Raw genomic sequence first — 15,429 nt, 5'->3', positions numbered from 1 at the left:
GCCTATTATGTGCCAGACACTGTGATAAGTAGGCCTCATATTTCTTATCCATAAAAATGGGGGCTAATAATAGTAACAGTTTCATCCCCATGGTATTATTATCAGGATTAAATGAGTGCTTTTCTGTATACCTGAGGTTGTACTGTAATTGTTTGCCAGCTAGATTGATTTCCCAAAGAAGAAGGCATTATGTTATATTCATTCTGTTATTTCCTGGGGATCATGCAAGTCATTGCAGGATAAATTACAGTATAGAATCATGCACAAATTGGACACTTTTTAACATAACCATGTCAAATAATCAAACTATGTGAAAATGCTTTTCACATTGTAAAGGGATGCATAAATCTAAGGTCATTAATTCCACAGTCATGGGAAGAGACAATGTGGAGGTTTTCAGACTCTGTTTCCAAGAGGTCAAGATGCCGGAGATGACTCAGGAATGGCCGGAGTAAGGCACCTACACAAAGGGGAGGTAGAAGTTCCAAACCCTCCCCCAGTACAGTTCAATTAGAACAACCCCATTTATTTTACTTATTTTGCTACTATAAAATAGGTCTAAGCCATTGTATTTTATCCTGTGATGATCCTTGGTCCTTTGTGATACTGATTTTCCCCTTCTCCACTCGACAGACAGATGTTCTGGTCCTGAGCTGTGATCTAATAACAGATGTTGCCTTACACGAGGTTGTGGACCTGTTCAGAGCTCATGATGCATCACTTGCCATGTTAATGAGGAAAGGTCAAGATGGCTTAGAACCAGTTCCAGGTCAAAAGGGGAAAAAAAAAGCAGGTAAGGAAACCAAAGTTTGATTTGTTTATTGGGTTTTAATCATTATTCTTGTCATTCATACTTTCTCTTAAGAAACATTTATTGAAAACTGACTGCAGTGCAGGCACTGTGCCAACAGTTGCTGACATAAAGTCTAATGAGACACAGTTGCTGACTTGAAGGGGTTTATAACTATTGATCAGATTCTGTAAGGTCCAAGAGGCTTTTGTATGCAGAACAAAGTACTCAAAACTATTTGTGCCCTGGCTGGTGTGGTTCAGTGGATTGAGTGCCAGCCTGTGGACCAAAGGGTCACTGGTTCTATTCCCAGTCAGGGAACATGCCTGGGTTGCAGGCCAGGTCCCCAGTAGGGGGTGCACAACAGACAACCACACATTGGTGTTTCTCTCCCTCTTTCTCCCTCCCTTCCCCTCTCTAAAAATAAATAAATAAAATCTTAAAAAAAAAATTTTTAACTGTTTGCATTGTGTTTAAGGCTCAAATGCATATACCTAAGAAACAAAAAAATGTAAATGTTTTTGTAAGAACATTTTTGTTTTGTAAGAAACAAAAATGTTTTGTAAGAAACAAAAAAATTTAATTTAAAATTGAATTTTTAAAAATGTTTGAAGTTTGAAAATTGAATTAGATACCTTTAAGTGATTAAATTTACTGTTATAAATTAGTATGATTGATTCTTTTCAATAGTCTAATCACCCTAAACAAACAAGATAGTCATTAATCATACTTTGTCTTCTTAGGATTACAACATATTTGTGTTTTTATATTTTCCTAAGGTTCTAGTAGTAAGTTAATCTTTTTTTTTAATCTTCATAGAGTTATAGTAATCTTAACAGACCAAAAAGAGCAGGAATAATACTCTGGATCACTCATAGAATTTGGGTTATTGACCAGTTGTTAATTTTAGTTAAGGCATAGTGTCTGATTGCTTTCCCCAGCATATTCCACTGATTCTGTGACTGGGTTACTTTTAAAAACTGAATTTATGGCCAAAAATATGTCAGATCACACTTTTTGTATATGTAGGTTTTAATTTTCCCTGGACTGATGTATTTTTACCCTGGAGTTTTCCCCGGGAATGATGAGTTTTTTAGATTTTGCTTATCCAGCATTATGTAACCCATTGTCTTGTCATTATTACATATTGATGCAGTCTCTTACAATTGCTGGAAGCTAAGTATGATGTCTTACTATCCTCCTCTTAATAGAGCCACCTAGAGCTTTCACAGGATTTGAGTAATTAGTCTGTACTTTTAGCTCTCTTCTTCAGAGCATTTGGTTAACTTATGATTTTGTATTATAGCATTAAAACTTCTTTCTAGTTGCTTTTTGTGATCACTGGTGCAGATTAATTGTTGGATCCTCTTTTTACCTTATTATTATGTATAATCCTCATGTCAGTCATTCCTTTTGTTCTTGATATATTTTCTACTTTTGCAAGGTCTGGTTTGCTTACTCATAATTCCCTGTATTCAGCCAGATAGAAACAACTGTATATCCAGACTTTATAGACAGTTGTATATTTTATAAATATGAAATTTTTATGTACTTCTCTATTTATAATAATTTAAAAATCAAATACCCCATTAGAGTTACTCTTCTTGGTATTAGAACATTTTAGTACATTTCACATTAGCTTTTATCTCTTTAAATATCATTATAAATGCATAGCTTTTTACAATTTTATTTTACATAAACTGTAACTATTGTCTGTCTGCCCATCCATTTTAAAATGTTTTAATGCTTAAGTTTTCACAATTTGGCCAGTAGAAGTTCCTTTAAGCTGGCTCTTCTAGTCTCTTTGAAAAAGTACGATGTAGCCTTGGATGGTGTGGCTCAGTGGACTGAGCCCCAGCCTGGGAGCTGGAAGGTCGCAGGTTCGATTCCTGGTCAGGACACATGCCTGGGTGCGGGCTGGGTCTCCAGATCGGGGCATGCAGGAGGCTTGTCCATTGGTGTTTCTCTCCCTCTCTTTCTCCCTCCCTTCCCATCTTTCTAAAAATAAATAAATAAAATCTTTAAAAAAAGAAAAAGAAAAGTATGATGTGTGCTGGTAACTTGCTGTTTAGCTAGAATGTGAGCTTGGAGGGCAGGAAAGCAGGAAATGGGAGTAGAGAGGAAACAGGAATCATACTAAAGAGTTTGAACTTTATCCCCAAAACAGTGAAGAGTTATTGAGGAATTTTAACAAGAGGATGTCATAATTAGATTTGTGTTTTAAAAAGTTTTTTTTTAGCCTTACCCGGTGTGACTCAGTTGGTCACCATCCCACAAGGCAAGGTTGCCGGTTGGATTCCCTGCTGGGGCGCAGGCCTGGGTTGCGGGTTCAGTTCCTGGTTGGGGCCCATGTGAGAGGCAACCAATCAATGTTTCTCTCTTGCATCAATGTCTCTTTCCCTCTGTTTCTCTCTCCCTCCCTCCCCCTTATTCTAAAAATAAATAAATAAAAGCTTTTTTTAAGATATTTCATAATATGAAATTTTGAACTTCTCATTTTCTATATTTTATTTTATTTGAAGACAGATTCACCTAAATATCTGAGTTATGAATTTCCCCCATGGATACTATGCATTTTAGTGATAAGCACTTTTTTAAAGAACCCTAAATTTCTCAGACTATACATTTACTCTGCTCCTTGGCTGCTGTTGTGTGCCAGAAGAGCCAGCAGTCCCCTCTTTCCCATAGTGTGTTTAATAGTCTAGATCCCCTAGGTCCAGGGTTTTCAAATCCCAATCACTGACGTACAGGAGTACGGTTATAGCTTGATGTTTCGGGAGCCACCTGCCCCCACCTGGCCACTTTCTTCTCAGCAGTTTTGTGGATGTGGATGCTGAGGGCAGCCGGATCAAATCATGTCGGGATTTGAGGGCTGGTTTTTTTCTGCTTCAGGCCCTTACACATGTTTTTATTTGCCTCAAATGCTCTCTGTCCGCTCTCCTCCCACAACATAAGCACTCTGACTCCAGTCTACCCTCCACTTATTTTCTGAGACAGGCCTGCCTCGACCCTCTGATGTGAAATTATATCTTCTTATTTGACTACACGTGCTGGCCCTGCCCTCTTATTTACTCCCTCCTCTGCTGGACTGTAACCTCTGGGAGAGCAGGGTCCTATCTGTTTGGTTCATTTTTATTCCCAGCATATGGCCCATGGGGAGCAGTCAGTAGATATTATTGAATGGATGAGGATCTGCCTATGACAGCAGCTCTTATTGCCCTTCAGGTCAGGGAAAGTAGATTTAAGCCCTAGCGCTTTAAATCCTAAAACCGTGAGTCTGAGCAGTAGTTTGATTCTTGCATGGGTATTGTAAGAGCACGAATTTATAATGATTTTTCAGACTGATACTACATTGTCTATTGATTTATATTTAGAAATGTTTTCAAGATTTTGAAAGCATGCTGTAGCATGTTTTCATACTGCTGTAGCATAGCTGTTAAGAGCGCAGGCTCTCGAGTTCAGACTGTGTAAGTTTCAATGCCCCAAAACAGTGTGATATTGGGAAAATTATCTAAACATCCTGAGCTTCATTTTCTCTAGCTGTAAAGCGCAACTGAATCCTTTCAGGATTTCTTTGTGAGAAATAAGATGTTTGTAAAGCATTCCATTTACTCCTTGAAACATAGTAGTTGCTTAAAAAATTGTAATCGCTATTCCTATTATCATTAGGAATATTATCATTATCATTTTCACATATATTTTAGAAATACCCCTATGGGAAGTAATTGGTCCTGTAGCCTAACAAATCACATACATCCTTTTATTCATTCATTCATTCATTCATTCATTTAAGATTTTATTTCTTTCGGACTTCTGGCCAAGATGGAGGCATAAGTAGACACACTGTGCCTCCTTGCACAACCAAAATAAGGACAACAAAAATTTAGAACAAAAAAACAACCGGTACTGACAGAAAATTGAACTGTATGGAACTCCGACAACCAAGGAGTTAAAGTAGACATATTTATCCAGACTGGAAGGAGGGCCAGAGCCGTGCAGCCGGGCGGAGAGGGGTTGCAGCAAAAAAAGTGGTGGGTGGTGGACCTGGGCACACAGGTGGCAGCGGACAGACCCAGTGAGGCGGTGGGTTGTGGAGGGACCTAGCACACGAGGTGGCTGGTGGACCTGGCTGCGCAGGTAAACCAGGCAAAACTGGAAAGCAAGACAGACCTCGCAACCCAGGGTCCCAGTGCGAGGCAATAAAGCCTCAAAACACCAATTGAAAACACATGTGGAGGTTGAGGTGCCAGGAGCAACTCTCAGCCTCACGGGAGAGTTCATTGGAGAGACCCACAGGGGCCTAGAACGTACACAAGCCCACCCACACGGGAATCATCACCAGAAAGGCCCAGTTCGCTTGAGGGAAGCAGGGAAAGTGACTGAGATCCGGCAGGGAGTGGAGCAGGCACCATTGTTCCCTCTTGGACCCCTCCCCCACAAACAGTGTCACAACCCAGGGACTGGGTTAACCCACCCTGGTGAACACCTAAGGCTCTGCCCCCCACTACCTAACAGACACATCAAGACAAAAAAAAAAATGGCCCAAAGGAAAGAACAGATCAAAGCCCCAGAAATAATACAGCTAAGCGACAAAGAGATAGACAACCTATCAGATGCACAATTCAAAGCACTGGTGATCAGGATGCTCACAGAATGGGTTGAATTTGGTCGCAAATTAGATGAAAAAATGAAGGCTATGCTAAGTGAAATAAAGGAAAATGCACAGGGAACCAATAGTGATGGGAAGGAAACTGGGACTCATATCAATGGAATGGACCAGAAGGAAGAAAGAAACAACCAAACAGAAAAGAAGGAAGAAACAAGAATTCAAAAAAATGAGGAGAGACTTAGGAACCTCTAGGACATCTTTAAACATTCCAACATCCGAATTATAGGGGTACCAAAAGGGGAAGAGGAAGAGCAACAAGTGGAAAAGTTATTTGAACAAATAATAAAGGAGGACTTCCCCAATCTGGCAAAGGAAATAGACTTCCAAGAAGTCCAGGAAGCTCAGAGAGTCCCAAAGAAGTTGGACCCAAGGAGGAACACACCAAGGCACATCATAATTACATTAGCCAAGATTAAAATGAAGGAGAGAATCCTAGAAGCAGCAAGAGATAAGGAGACAGTTACCTACAAAGGAGTTCCCATCAGACTGTCAGCTGATTTCTCAAAAGAGACCTTACAGGCAAGAAGGGGCTGGAAAGAAGTATTCCAAGTCATGAAAGGCAAGGACCTACATCCAAGATTGCTCTATCCAACAAAGCTTTCATTTAGAATGGAAGGGCAGATAAAGTGCTTCTCAGATAAGGTCAAGTGAAGGGAGTTATCATCACCAAGCCCTTATTATATGAAATGTTAATGGGACTTATCTAAGAAAAAGAAGATAAAAAACATGTATAGTAAAATGACAGCAAACTCACAATTATTAACAATCAGACCTAAAACAAAAACAAACTAAGCAAACAACTAGAACAGGAACAGAACCACAGGAATGGAGATCACATGGAGGTGGGAGGAAGAGAGAGGGGGAAAAGGTACAGAGAATAAGTAGCATAGATGGTAGGTAGAAAATAGACAAGGGGAGGGTAAGAATAGTATGGGAAATGTAGAAGCTAAAGAATTTACAAGTATGACACATGGACATGAACTAAGGGGGAGGAATGTTGGTGGGAAAGGGTGTGCAGGCTGGAGGGGAATGATTGAGGGAAAATAGGACAACTGTAATAGCATAACCAATAAAATATATTTTAAAAAATTAAAAAAGATTTTATTTCTTTCTAGAGAGAAGGGGAGGGAGGGAGAAAGAAAGGGAGAGAAACATTGATGTGTGAGTGATACATCAATCAGTTGTCTCTAGCACACCCACAACTAGGGGCCTGGCCCGAGACCCAGGCATGTGCCCTGACTGGGAGTTACACCAGTGACCTTTTGGTTCTCAGGTTGGCACTCAGTCCACTGAGCCACACCAGCAAGGGCATTGTTGTTTTTAAAGGAGATTTTAAAATATTTTATGTAAAATGGCAATCCTTTAAAGACCACCAAGTATCAAAATGTTTTTGTTTGCATAGTAGCTTTTAAGTCTGTAGGGAAACTAACAGTGGCAGCCTGACTCTTTGGAAGGACCACATGTAAATTTTACTGGTGATTCAAAAAGGTTTTTTTAGGTATCAACTTCTCAGAGGAAAATTGGATGACTTAGAGGTATAAGAGGGACCCAGAAACCCAGCTAAGCTGTGCAGGGAAATGGGGTATGTAAACTCTGGCCGATCCTATTTACTGATTTTTGCAGCATTGGGCACCATAACAAATATAAAATCAGCCACTTGTCAGTATTTAGCCATTGTTCCACCATCGCTTAATATTACTTATTGAACAGGTGGGTCAAGAGATCAGTTTAACACAGTTACTTGGTATGTGTTATACCAAACACATAAGTACCAAGGCCCATATAAGTGAAAAAGGAAAAAGAAAACATATCTCTACTCTAAGGGGTAGACAGACAAATGTTCATTATACCCTCCCTAATCATAGGGCTTTTGAGAAATATCATATATGCAATCTTTTAAAAATCCTCATCCAAGGATATGTTGATTGATATGGGGGCGGGGGCGAAACATCAATATGAGAGAGAAATATCAAGGGGTTGTCTTTCGTATGTGCCCTAACGGGGGATTGAACCCACAACCTTTTGGTATGTAGGACAATGCTCCAACCAACTGAGCCACCTGGCCAAGGCCTCATATATGTAATTTTTATAGTCATAAAAATCAAACAGTAAAAATAATACATTATACAAAGAGAATATCAATGTATATCAGAGCATAGCGTCAGATAGATACTATAATACATATCTATCTTAAACTTGCAATGATGTATAAAAATCATTAACTCCCATTTACCATCTCTTGCTTGTTAGAAACTTCTAGATTTCCATTTTTCCTCAATTTTGATGAGAAGGTAGTATATTTATTTTGCTTTATTGTAGATAACATTTATGAAGGGGCTTATCTTTTTGGTATGTTCCTCTGTGCAAATGTTTTATACTATTATGATTTTATGACACAAATTATTGACTGTTATCTATGCAGTAGCACTGTGTCTCTTGGGATATTTGAAATGGAGGAATTCTAGAAAACTTTTATTTAACCCAGTTTACTGTAGCAGTATTTCTCAAATTCCTCTCCAGTTTTCAGAGTTATATACTCTTGATCCAGGCTAGAATCAGTATATACTAGTGCACTTCTGAATCACACGGGTGAAAGCTGTCACTTGGCTATCACCTCTCAATCAGCTTAGTTCACTCTGCACTAAACAAATGCTGGTAGGCAGTTCCTAGCCTAGGTTTCTTTTGCGTCAGCTCCCTTCATTTTTCTCAGAGCTGTACTGTAGAAAACAAACAAACATAAAACCTTCTGCTTCTGTTTGGGCTTCTTCTTGATCTATTTTCCCTTCTCAGTTACCACTCTCTCCCCTGCCCTTTTTTTGTAATTATATCCAACAGAAGTGACTTGAAATCCCTGCATATTCAAAACTGAAATTCTCATGATTGAGGGAACAGTATACAGAAGTCCAAATGCGCCTAGAAACCATCAGTCACAGTGTCATAAGTACAATAATAGGAGCATGTGCAAAATACAGGGAACAATTTCATATCTCAGTTACAGGAAAATATATTTTAAAACACCGTATTTGAAAAGAAGGAGGTAAGTAATTTACTTATGTGCAAACAGGGTAGTGGGTATGAAATCCGACCCCTGACCTACAAATGCATTACATTTTGGTATAGTCATTGCCTTTAGGACATAATATATGTAAAATCTATGCTAAGCCCTATATGGGAAACAGAGATAATCAAGATTTGCTCTTAAGCTAAAATCCAGTGAATGGACCTAAATAGTTTTGTTATTTACCAAGTTTTTATATCCTTTTATGGCCTAATAGCATGTTGTGGATAGTTGCCCAAGATCACATCAGTGGTAAGTGGCAAAAACAGAACTCAAATCCATGCCTTCTGATTCCATAGCCTGGGCTTTCTTTTTTTAAGTTTAGTTTTCATTTTTACCAAGGTTTTAATATGTCCATACTTTAAAGAGTGATGCAATAATCCAGGACTCTTTCACAGGTATGAAATCAGGGTGTTATCCAGACCTGAGGTCTCGTCTGAAGGCTCAAGTAGGAAAGGACTTCTCCTAAGCTTACTAGTTTAGTGGCAAAATTTCAGTTCCCTAAGGATGGTTGGACTGAGAATCTCAGTTTCTAGCTAGCTGTTAGCTGGAAGCTGTCCTCATTTTTTAAAAAATCATCCCTGGCTGGTGTGACTTAATGGATTGAGTGCCAACCTACAAACCAAAGGGTCGCCAGTTCGATTCCCAGTCTGCACATGCCTCAGTTGCAGGCCAGGTCCCCACTTGGGGGCGTGTGAAAGGCCACCAATCGATATATCTCTCACACATTGATGTTCTCTCCCTCTCTATCTCTCTCCCTTCGCCTTGTTCTAAAAGTAGATAAGCAAAATATCTTTAAAATAAAAAATTACTGCAGCCTCTCCACATAGCTACTTGCTGTATCAAAGCTAGCAAGGAGAGAACCTTCTACCAAGACAGCAGTTCAAACTTATGTGACCTAATCATGACAGTAACATCTAATCACTTTTGCCATATTCTTTTGATTACGAGCAAGTCACTAGGCCTGCCCATACTCAAGGGGAGAGGATGCAGAGGGGTATGAATATCGGGAGGCAACTATTCTTAGAGCTTACTCACTATAGCTGGACTCACTAATATGTTTAGGGCCTCAGCTGTGACAGCTGAGTTTCTCTTTCCATCTAGTCTCTTTGGGGCCAGCCTAGGCTTGTTCACATGGTGGCAGCAGCAGGTTATAACCATATGAGAAGAAACTATAAGGTCTCTTGAAGCCTAAACTCAGAACTCACACTGTGTCACTTCTTCTGCATTCTTTAGTCAAAGTTAGTTGCTAGGCCAGCCTAGATCTAGATATAAAGGATGGGCTACTAAAGCTAACCTCTTTTTTCTTTTTCCCCTGTGAGCAGTTTTTTTCCTTCAAAAATTGTTGTGGTAAAATATACATAACAAAATTTACCACGGTTATTTAAGTGTATAGTTCAGTGATGCTAAATGCATGTATAATGTTATGCAACAATCACTACCATCCATCTTCATAACTTTTTGCATCTTGTAAAGCTGACATTCTATACCCATGAAACAATAACTCCTTATTTTCCCCTCCTTGACAGCCTCTCTATCCATTAAATAATAACTCACCACTTTCCTCTCCCTCCCATTCTACTTTCTGTCTGTATAATTTTGACTACTTTAAGTATCATGTATAAATAAAACCATACAGTATTTGTTGTTGTTTTTTTTTGTCACTGGCTTATTTCACTTAGTATAATGTCCTCAGAGTTCATGTTGTAGCATACTGCAGAATGTCCTTCCTTTTTAAGGCTGAATAATATTGTATGTGTCTACATTTGCTTATCCATTAATCCATCAATGTACACTTGGGTTGCCTCCACATTTTAATTATTGTGAATAATGCTGCTATGAACATGGGAGTACAAATACTTCTTCAAAACCTTGCTTTGCCCTGGCTGGTGTGGCTGAGTGGATTGAGTGCCAGCCTGTGAACCAAAGGGCTGCCAGTTTGATTCCCAGTCAGGGCTCATGCCTGGGTTGCGGGTCAGGTCCCCAGATGGGAGTGTGTGAGAGGCAACCACACAGTGATGTTTCTCTCCCTCCCTTCCCCTCTCTGAAAATAAAATAAATAAATAAATAAATAAATAAATAAATAAATAACACTGCTTTCATTTTTTGGGGGGTGTATACCCAAAGTGGTATTGTTGGATCATATGGTTAATTTTATTTTTTAATTTTCTGAGAACCTACCATACTGTTTTCCCACCATACTATACCATTTTACATTCTAGAACTTCCTTTAAGGGAAGAGGTACAACAAATTTGTTATCCTTTTAAGTCTACCATGTACACTATTAGTTTTGATTTGCTAATATTTTGTTTGGAATCCTTGTATTTATATAAAAAGTGAAAATGCCTGTCATTTTCCTTTCTCATAACATCTTTGTCTAGTTGTGGCATCAGGATCTACTGGTCTCAAAATGAGGTGGAATTCCCACTCCAGACATAACGCCTGTCATAGGGGAGGCGCACAGAGATATTTAGTAGTTGAATGAATGAATGGACAAGTAAATGACTATAAAGGAAACAGAAGGGTAAAAGAAGGAGAGAAAATATCAGTAGTTGAATACGACAGAATTTTTTAAAAATGGAACTTCATAGTTTTAACTGCTTTCTTAACCTTATTTGTGTGGTCCTTTATAGGATGAATGTTCTAATGTTACTTGCTCTGCTCTCAAAGTGGAATTCACTTTGTTAAAGCAAAACAGAAACCTTTCCAAGTCCCTATAATTTCTATCATATTCTAAGGTCTCAGTTACTATGGTAGCTACAAAAAAGCAAATACAAGAAGTGGGACCTGAGAGTGAGGGGCATGTGACTGAAGTGCACCATAACTAAAAAACCAACTTGTTGAAAATTATTGCTCCCAGGACATTCAGTAATTCAAGGTTTTTGTGGGCCTGAGGACTTGGACAGGGTAAGCACTACAGATCATATCCAAAAATAACATCTCTGTGTTTCTTTCTAAAATATTGGCTCATAATCAGACCTTTGCAGACGATGTTCTCAGGTTTCCATGTGATGGATGAATGAATTGATATATATCAAAGCTGCTCTGTGGCATTTGAAATTCTCCGCACTTTTTAGTTTTGGTTGAAAATCTCTGTAAAACTTACTTTCAAATTGGCATATTTACCCTTCCTTCTTTGGAGTTTACCAATCTTAGATTTTGAAAAAATAACATAATTTTTATGATAGCTTCTCCCTATTCAGATTCAGACACTGCATATGATCAGATGACTAGAAGCCATCTGAAGAAATGGATGCTTTAGCTGCTGAGCTAAACTCATTATACACTTCAGTAGTACATTTGGTTCTGGGTATAGAGGCCTGAAGCCGACAGGGAAGCGTATTAATTATATGGAAGTCATTGCCTGTCAGTAGGAGACAGATCAATTCATCTTTAGAGATAATATTTTTCCTCAAGTTCAACTTTCACTTTCTCCTTCCAGAGAGGTATTAAATCATAGCTTTATTTGATTTTTTGTGAGAATCAAGTAAGAGCATTATTACCTTATTTAGTCCTTATAACGAGCTTATGGTTATCCCCATTTTACAGATGAAACTGAGAAACAGAGGTTTAGTATCTTGCTTAAAGACATGCAGCTAGTAAGTGGTGTTCATACCCAAGTGGTCTGGCCTCAAAGGCGCTCTTCTTACTTATATGCTACGCTGCCTCTGTGAAAATGCTTTTGGTAGCTATAGATAGAGACTATGTGGATCTGAGCAGATTTTGTTAAGTGGCCAAAAATGGTTGCCTCTGAAGAGCTTATAATGTGGTTGGGGTAAAGAAATATAACCCGTGAAAGAGCAATAATAGGACAGCCTGCAAAATTACCATCTGTCAGGTAACCGTACCTTCAGTGAATATGTGCCTTGTTTTCTTTGAGTGTACCCACAAACAGCATCAGATGTCATGCATAGTAGACACATAGTTAATGTTGGTTGAGTGTAGATGACCTTAAATAATGTTATTCCCATTTTCACAGTGAGCAGACCTAGGTGATTATTTGCAAAGAAAGAATTCCTTGTACTTTCTTTTTTTTTGTTTAATGTTTTAAAAATATATTTCTTTATCTTTAGAGAGAAGGTAAGGGAGGGAGAGAAGCATCAATGTGTGAGAGAAACATCTACTGGTTGAGTCTCACATGCCCTCAACAGGGGGCTTGGCCCTCAGAGCAGGCATGTGCCCTGACAGGGAATCAAACCAGTGACTCTTTGGTTTGCGGGACAACACCCAGCCCACTGAGCCACACCAGTGAGAGCTGTACTTTCTATACCATGCACCAGGCCTGTGATTCATCTACTTAGTTTCTTAACTGTCCCTTAGTCTCTTGACTGCCCCTCTTTTTAAAAAGTTTTTATTTCTTTCTTTATTTTTCACAAACAAAAATTACATATATTCAAGGTGTACAAGGTGATATTTTGATATATGTAGACATTGTGAAGTGATTACCACAGTCAAACTAATTAACATACCCATTACCTCCTTAACTTTTTATTTTTTAAATCATATCAAATTTATAAAATTGTTACAAGAATAATATAAAGAACTTATATATCCTTCACCCAAATTCCCCAAATGTTAATTGCTTTATCATTCTCTCTTATAATCTGTATTCAATATATACCATACACATATACAATGTACACACAATTATTATTTTTCTGAGCTATTTGAGAAGAAGGTGCAGGCATCATTCCTTTTACCTTTAAAAACATATATATCATTTCTCCTCACCCTCCACCCCCCTGATCAAAATGGACAGTCCCTTAAAATAGGAAATTACATTGACACGAAACTTTAATCTACAGAACTTATTCAAAATTCACGGTTAACCTAATAATATCCTTTAGAGCAATAAAAAAAAATTTGACTACCTGTCTTTTAAACATTGTAATGAGTATGTGCTGCACAACACTCAGTCTTGTATTTGGTTCTGAGAGAAACGTGAGCAGGTACCCTGTTCCCTGACGTAGTCATACAAGCAGGGCAAATGTCTTTGTTTGATTTTCCTTCTTTTGTATGATTCAGTGGAGCAGCGTGACTTCATTGGAGTGGACAGCACAGGAAAGAGGCTGCTCTTTATGGTTAATGAAGCGGACTTGGATGAAGAGCTGGTCATTAAGGGATCCATCCTGCAGAAGTAAGCCCTAGGGTTTTTCTTCTTGGCAATTCTTCTTGTCTTAAAACAAAATAAAACCACCCAGTGGATGGGAAAGAGGGAATGAAAACTAGATTATACTGTGTGAAATTAACAAAAGTATGCGAATGTTTTCCCATGAGATGGAATGGAGGCTTTTCTCCACCACATAAGCTTAGCTTTTCCCGGTGTCTTTTCTTGCCAAGGTAGAGTCAAATCCTGCACTGGGGTGCGGCAGAGCAGCTGTGGGGAGACCAGGGGGCAGGACTGCTTTTCTGACAGTGCTACAGAGCTTCCTTTTAAAAAAACGTTGTGCTAAACTCACAGCATAAAATGTACTGTCTTAACCATTTTAATGGACATTTCAGTCGTGCTAAGTATATTCACATGGTTGTGAAACAGATCTCCACAACTTTTTCATCTTGCAGTTTTAAAGTTCTATATCTATTCAACAACTGTCCTTCTTCCTTCCTCAGCCCCTGGTAAATACTATTCAGTTTCCTGTTTCTGTGGTTTTGACTACTTTAGATACTTCATATAAGTGGAATCATAAAGTATTTGTCTTTTTGTGACTTGCTTCCCTTTGTGTAATTTCTTCAAGGTTTGTCTGTGTTGTAGCACATGTCAGAATTTCCTTCCTTTTTAAGGCTGCATAATATTCTATGTATGTCTACATTTTAAAAATATTTTAAGTACTTTTTTAAATTTTTCAATTACAGTTGATGTACAATAGTATATTAGTTTCAGGTCTACAACCCAGTGATTAGACTTTTACATAATTTATGAAGTGATCACCTTGACAAACTTAGTACCCATCTGACACCATACATAGTTATTACAGTATTATTGACTGTATTCCCTATGCTGTACTTTACATCCCTGTGACTCTTCTGTAACTACCAATTTGCACTTCTTAATTCTGTCACCTTCTTCACCCATTCCTCTAACGCCCCTCCCATCTGGCAGCCGTCAAAATGTTCTCCGTATCTATGAGTCTGTTTCTGTGCTGCTTGTCTGTTTATTTTGTCTTTTAGATTCCATATATGTATGTGAAATAACCTGGCATTTGTCTTTCTCTGTCTGACTTATTCCACTCAGCACATTACCTTCTAGGTCCATCCATGTTGTTGCAGATGGCAAGGTTTCTTTGATCTTTTTTAATGGCTGAGTCATATTCCATTGTATATATGCACCACTTCTTCGTGTGTCCATTTATCTGTTGATGGACACTTAGGTGGCCTCCATCCTGGTTATTGTAAATAATGCAAATAACCTGGTTACAATCCTGGTTATTGTAAATAATGCTGCAGTGAACATATGGATGCATATGATTTAGTGTTTTGGGTTTCTTCAGCTAAATACACGGAAGTGGAATTGCTGGGTCCTTCTTCATCTCTTGTTATAGCCCTTGCTTTAAAGTCTGTTTTGCCTGGTATCAGTATTGCTACCCCAGATTTTTTTTTAATTTCTATTTTCATGGAATATCTTTTTCTATGCCTTTACTGTCAGTCTGTGTGTGTCTTTTGATCTGAAGTGAGTCTTGTACACAGCACATGTAAGGAACTCATTTTGTTATCCAAGTAGTCACTGCATGTCTTTTGATTGGAGCATTTAATCCATTTTCATTTAGATATGTATTTATTGCTATTTTATTATTCATATTTTTTATCTTTTTTCTTTTCTTTTTTTTTAAGATTTTATTCACTTTTAAGAAAGAGGGAAGGGAAGGAGAAAGAGAGGGAGAGAAACATTGATATGCAAGAGAAACTTCAATTGG

The 15,429-nt window shown here is 38.3% G+C and overlaps 1 protein-coding gene across 1 annotated transcript in view; it reads left to right on the top strand.

Moving 5' to 3' along the window:
* EIF2B3 (eukaryotic translation initiation factor 2B subunit gamma) overlaps positions 1-15,429 on the top strand; it is a 116,884-nt gene that overhangs the window by 43,110 nt on the left and 58,345 nt on the right. Inside the window, exons 4-5 of the mRNA XM_045859856.1 lie at positions 634-793; positions 13,544-13,655. Coding sequence (XP_045715812.1) covers positions 634-793; positions 13,544-13,655 — 272 coding nt within the window. The remainder of the gene's footprint in view (positions 1-633; positions 794-13,543; positions 13,656-15,429) is intronic.

This window comes from Phyllostomus hastatus, unplaced genomic scaffold (assembly GCF_019186645.2).
Source record: "Phyllostomus hastatus isolate PE091 unplaced genomic scaffold, TTU_PhHast_1.1 phas_scaffold_182, whole genome shotgun sequence".
NCBI lineage: Eukaryota > Metazoa > Chordata > Mammalia > Chiroptera > Phyllostomidae > Phyllostomus > Phyllostomus hastatus.
Note: the sequence above shows the minus strand (reverse complement) of the source record. Positions and strands in the feature narration are given on the sequence as shown.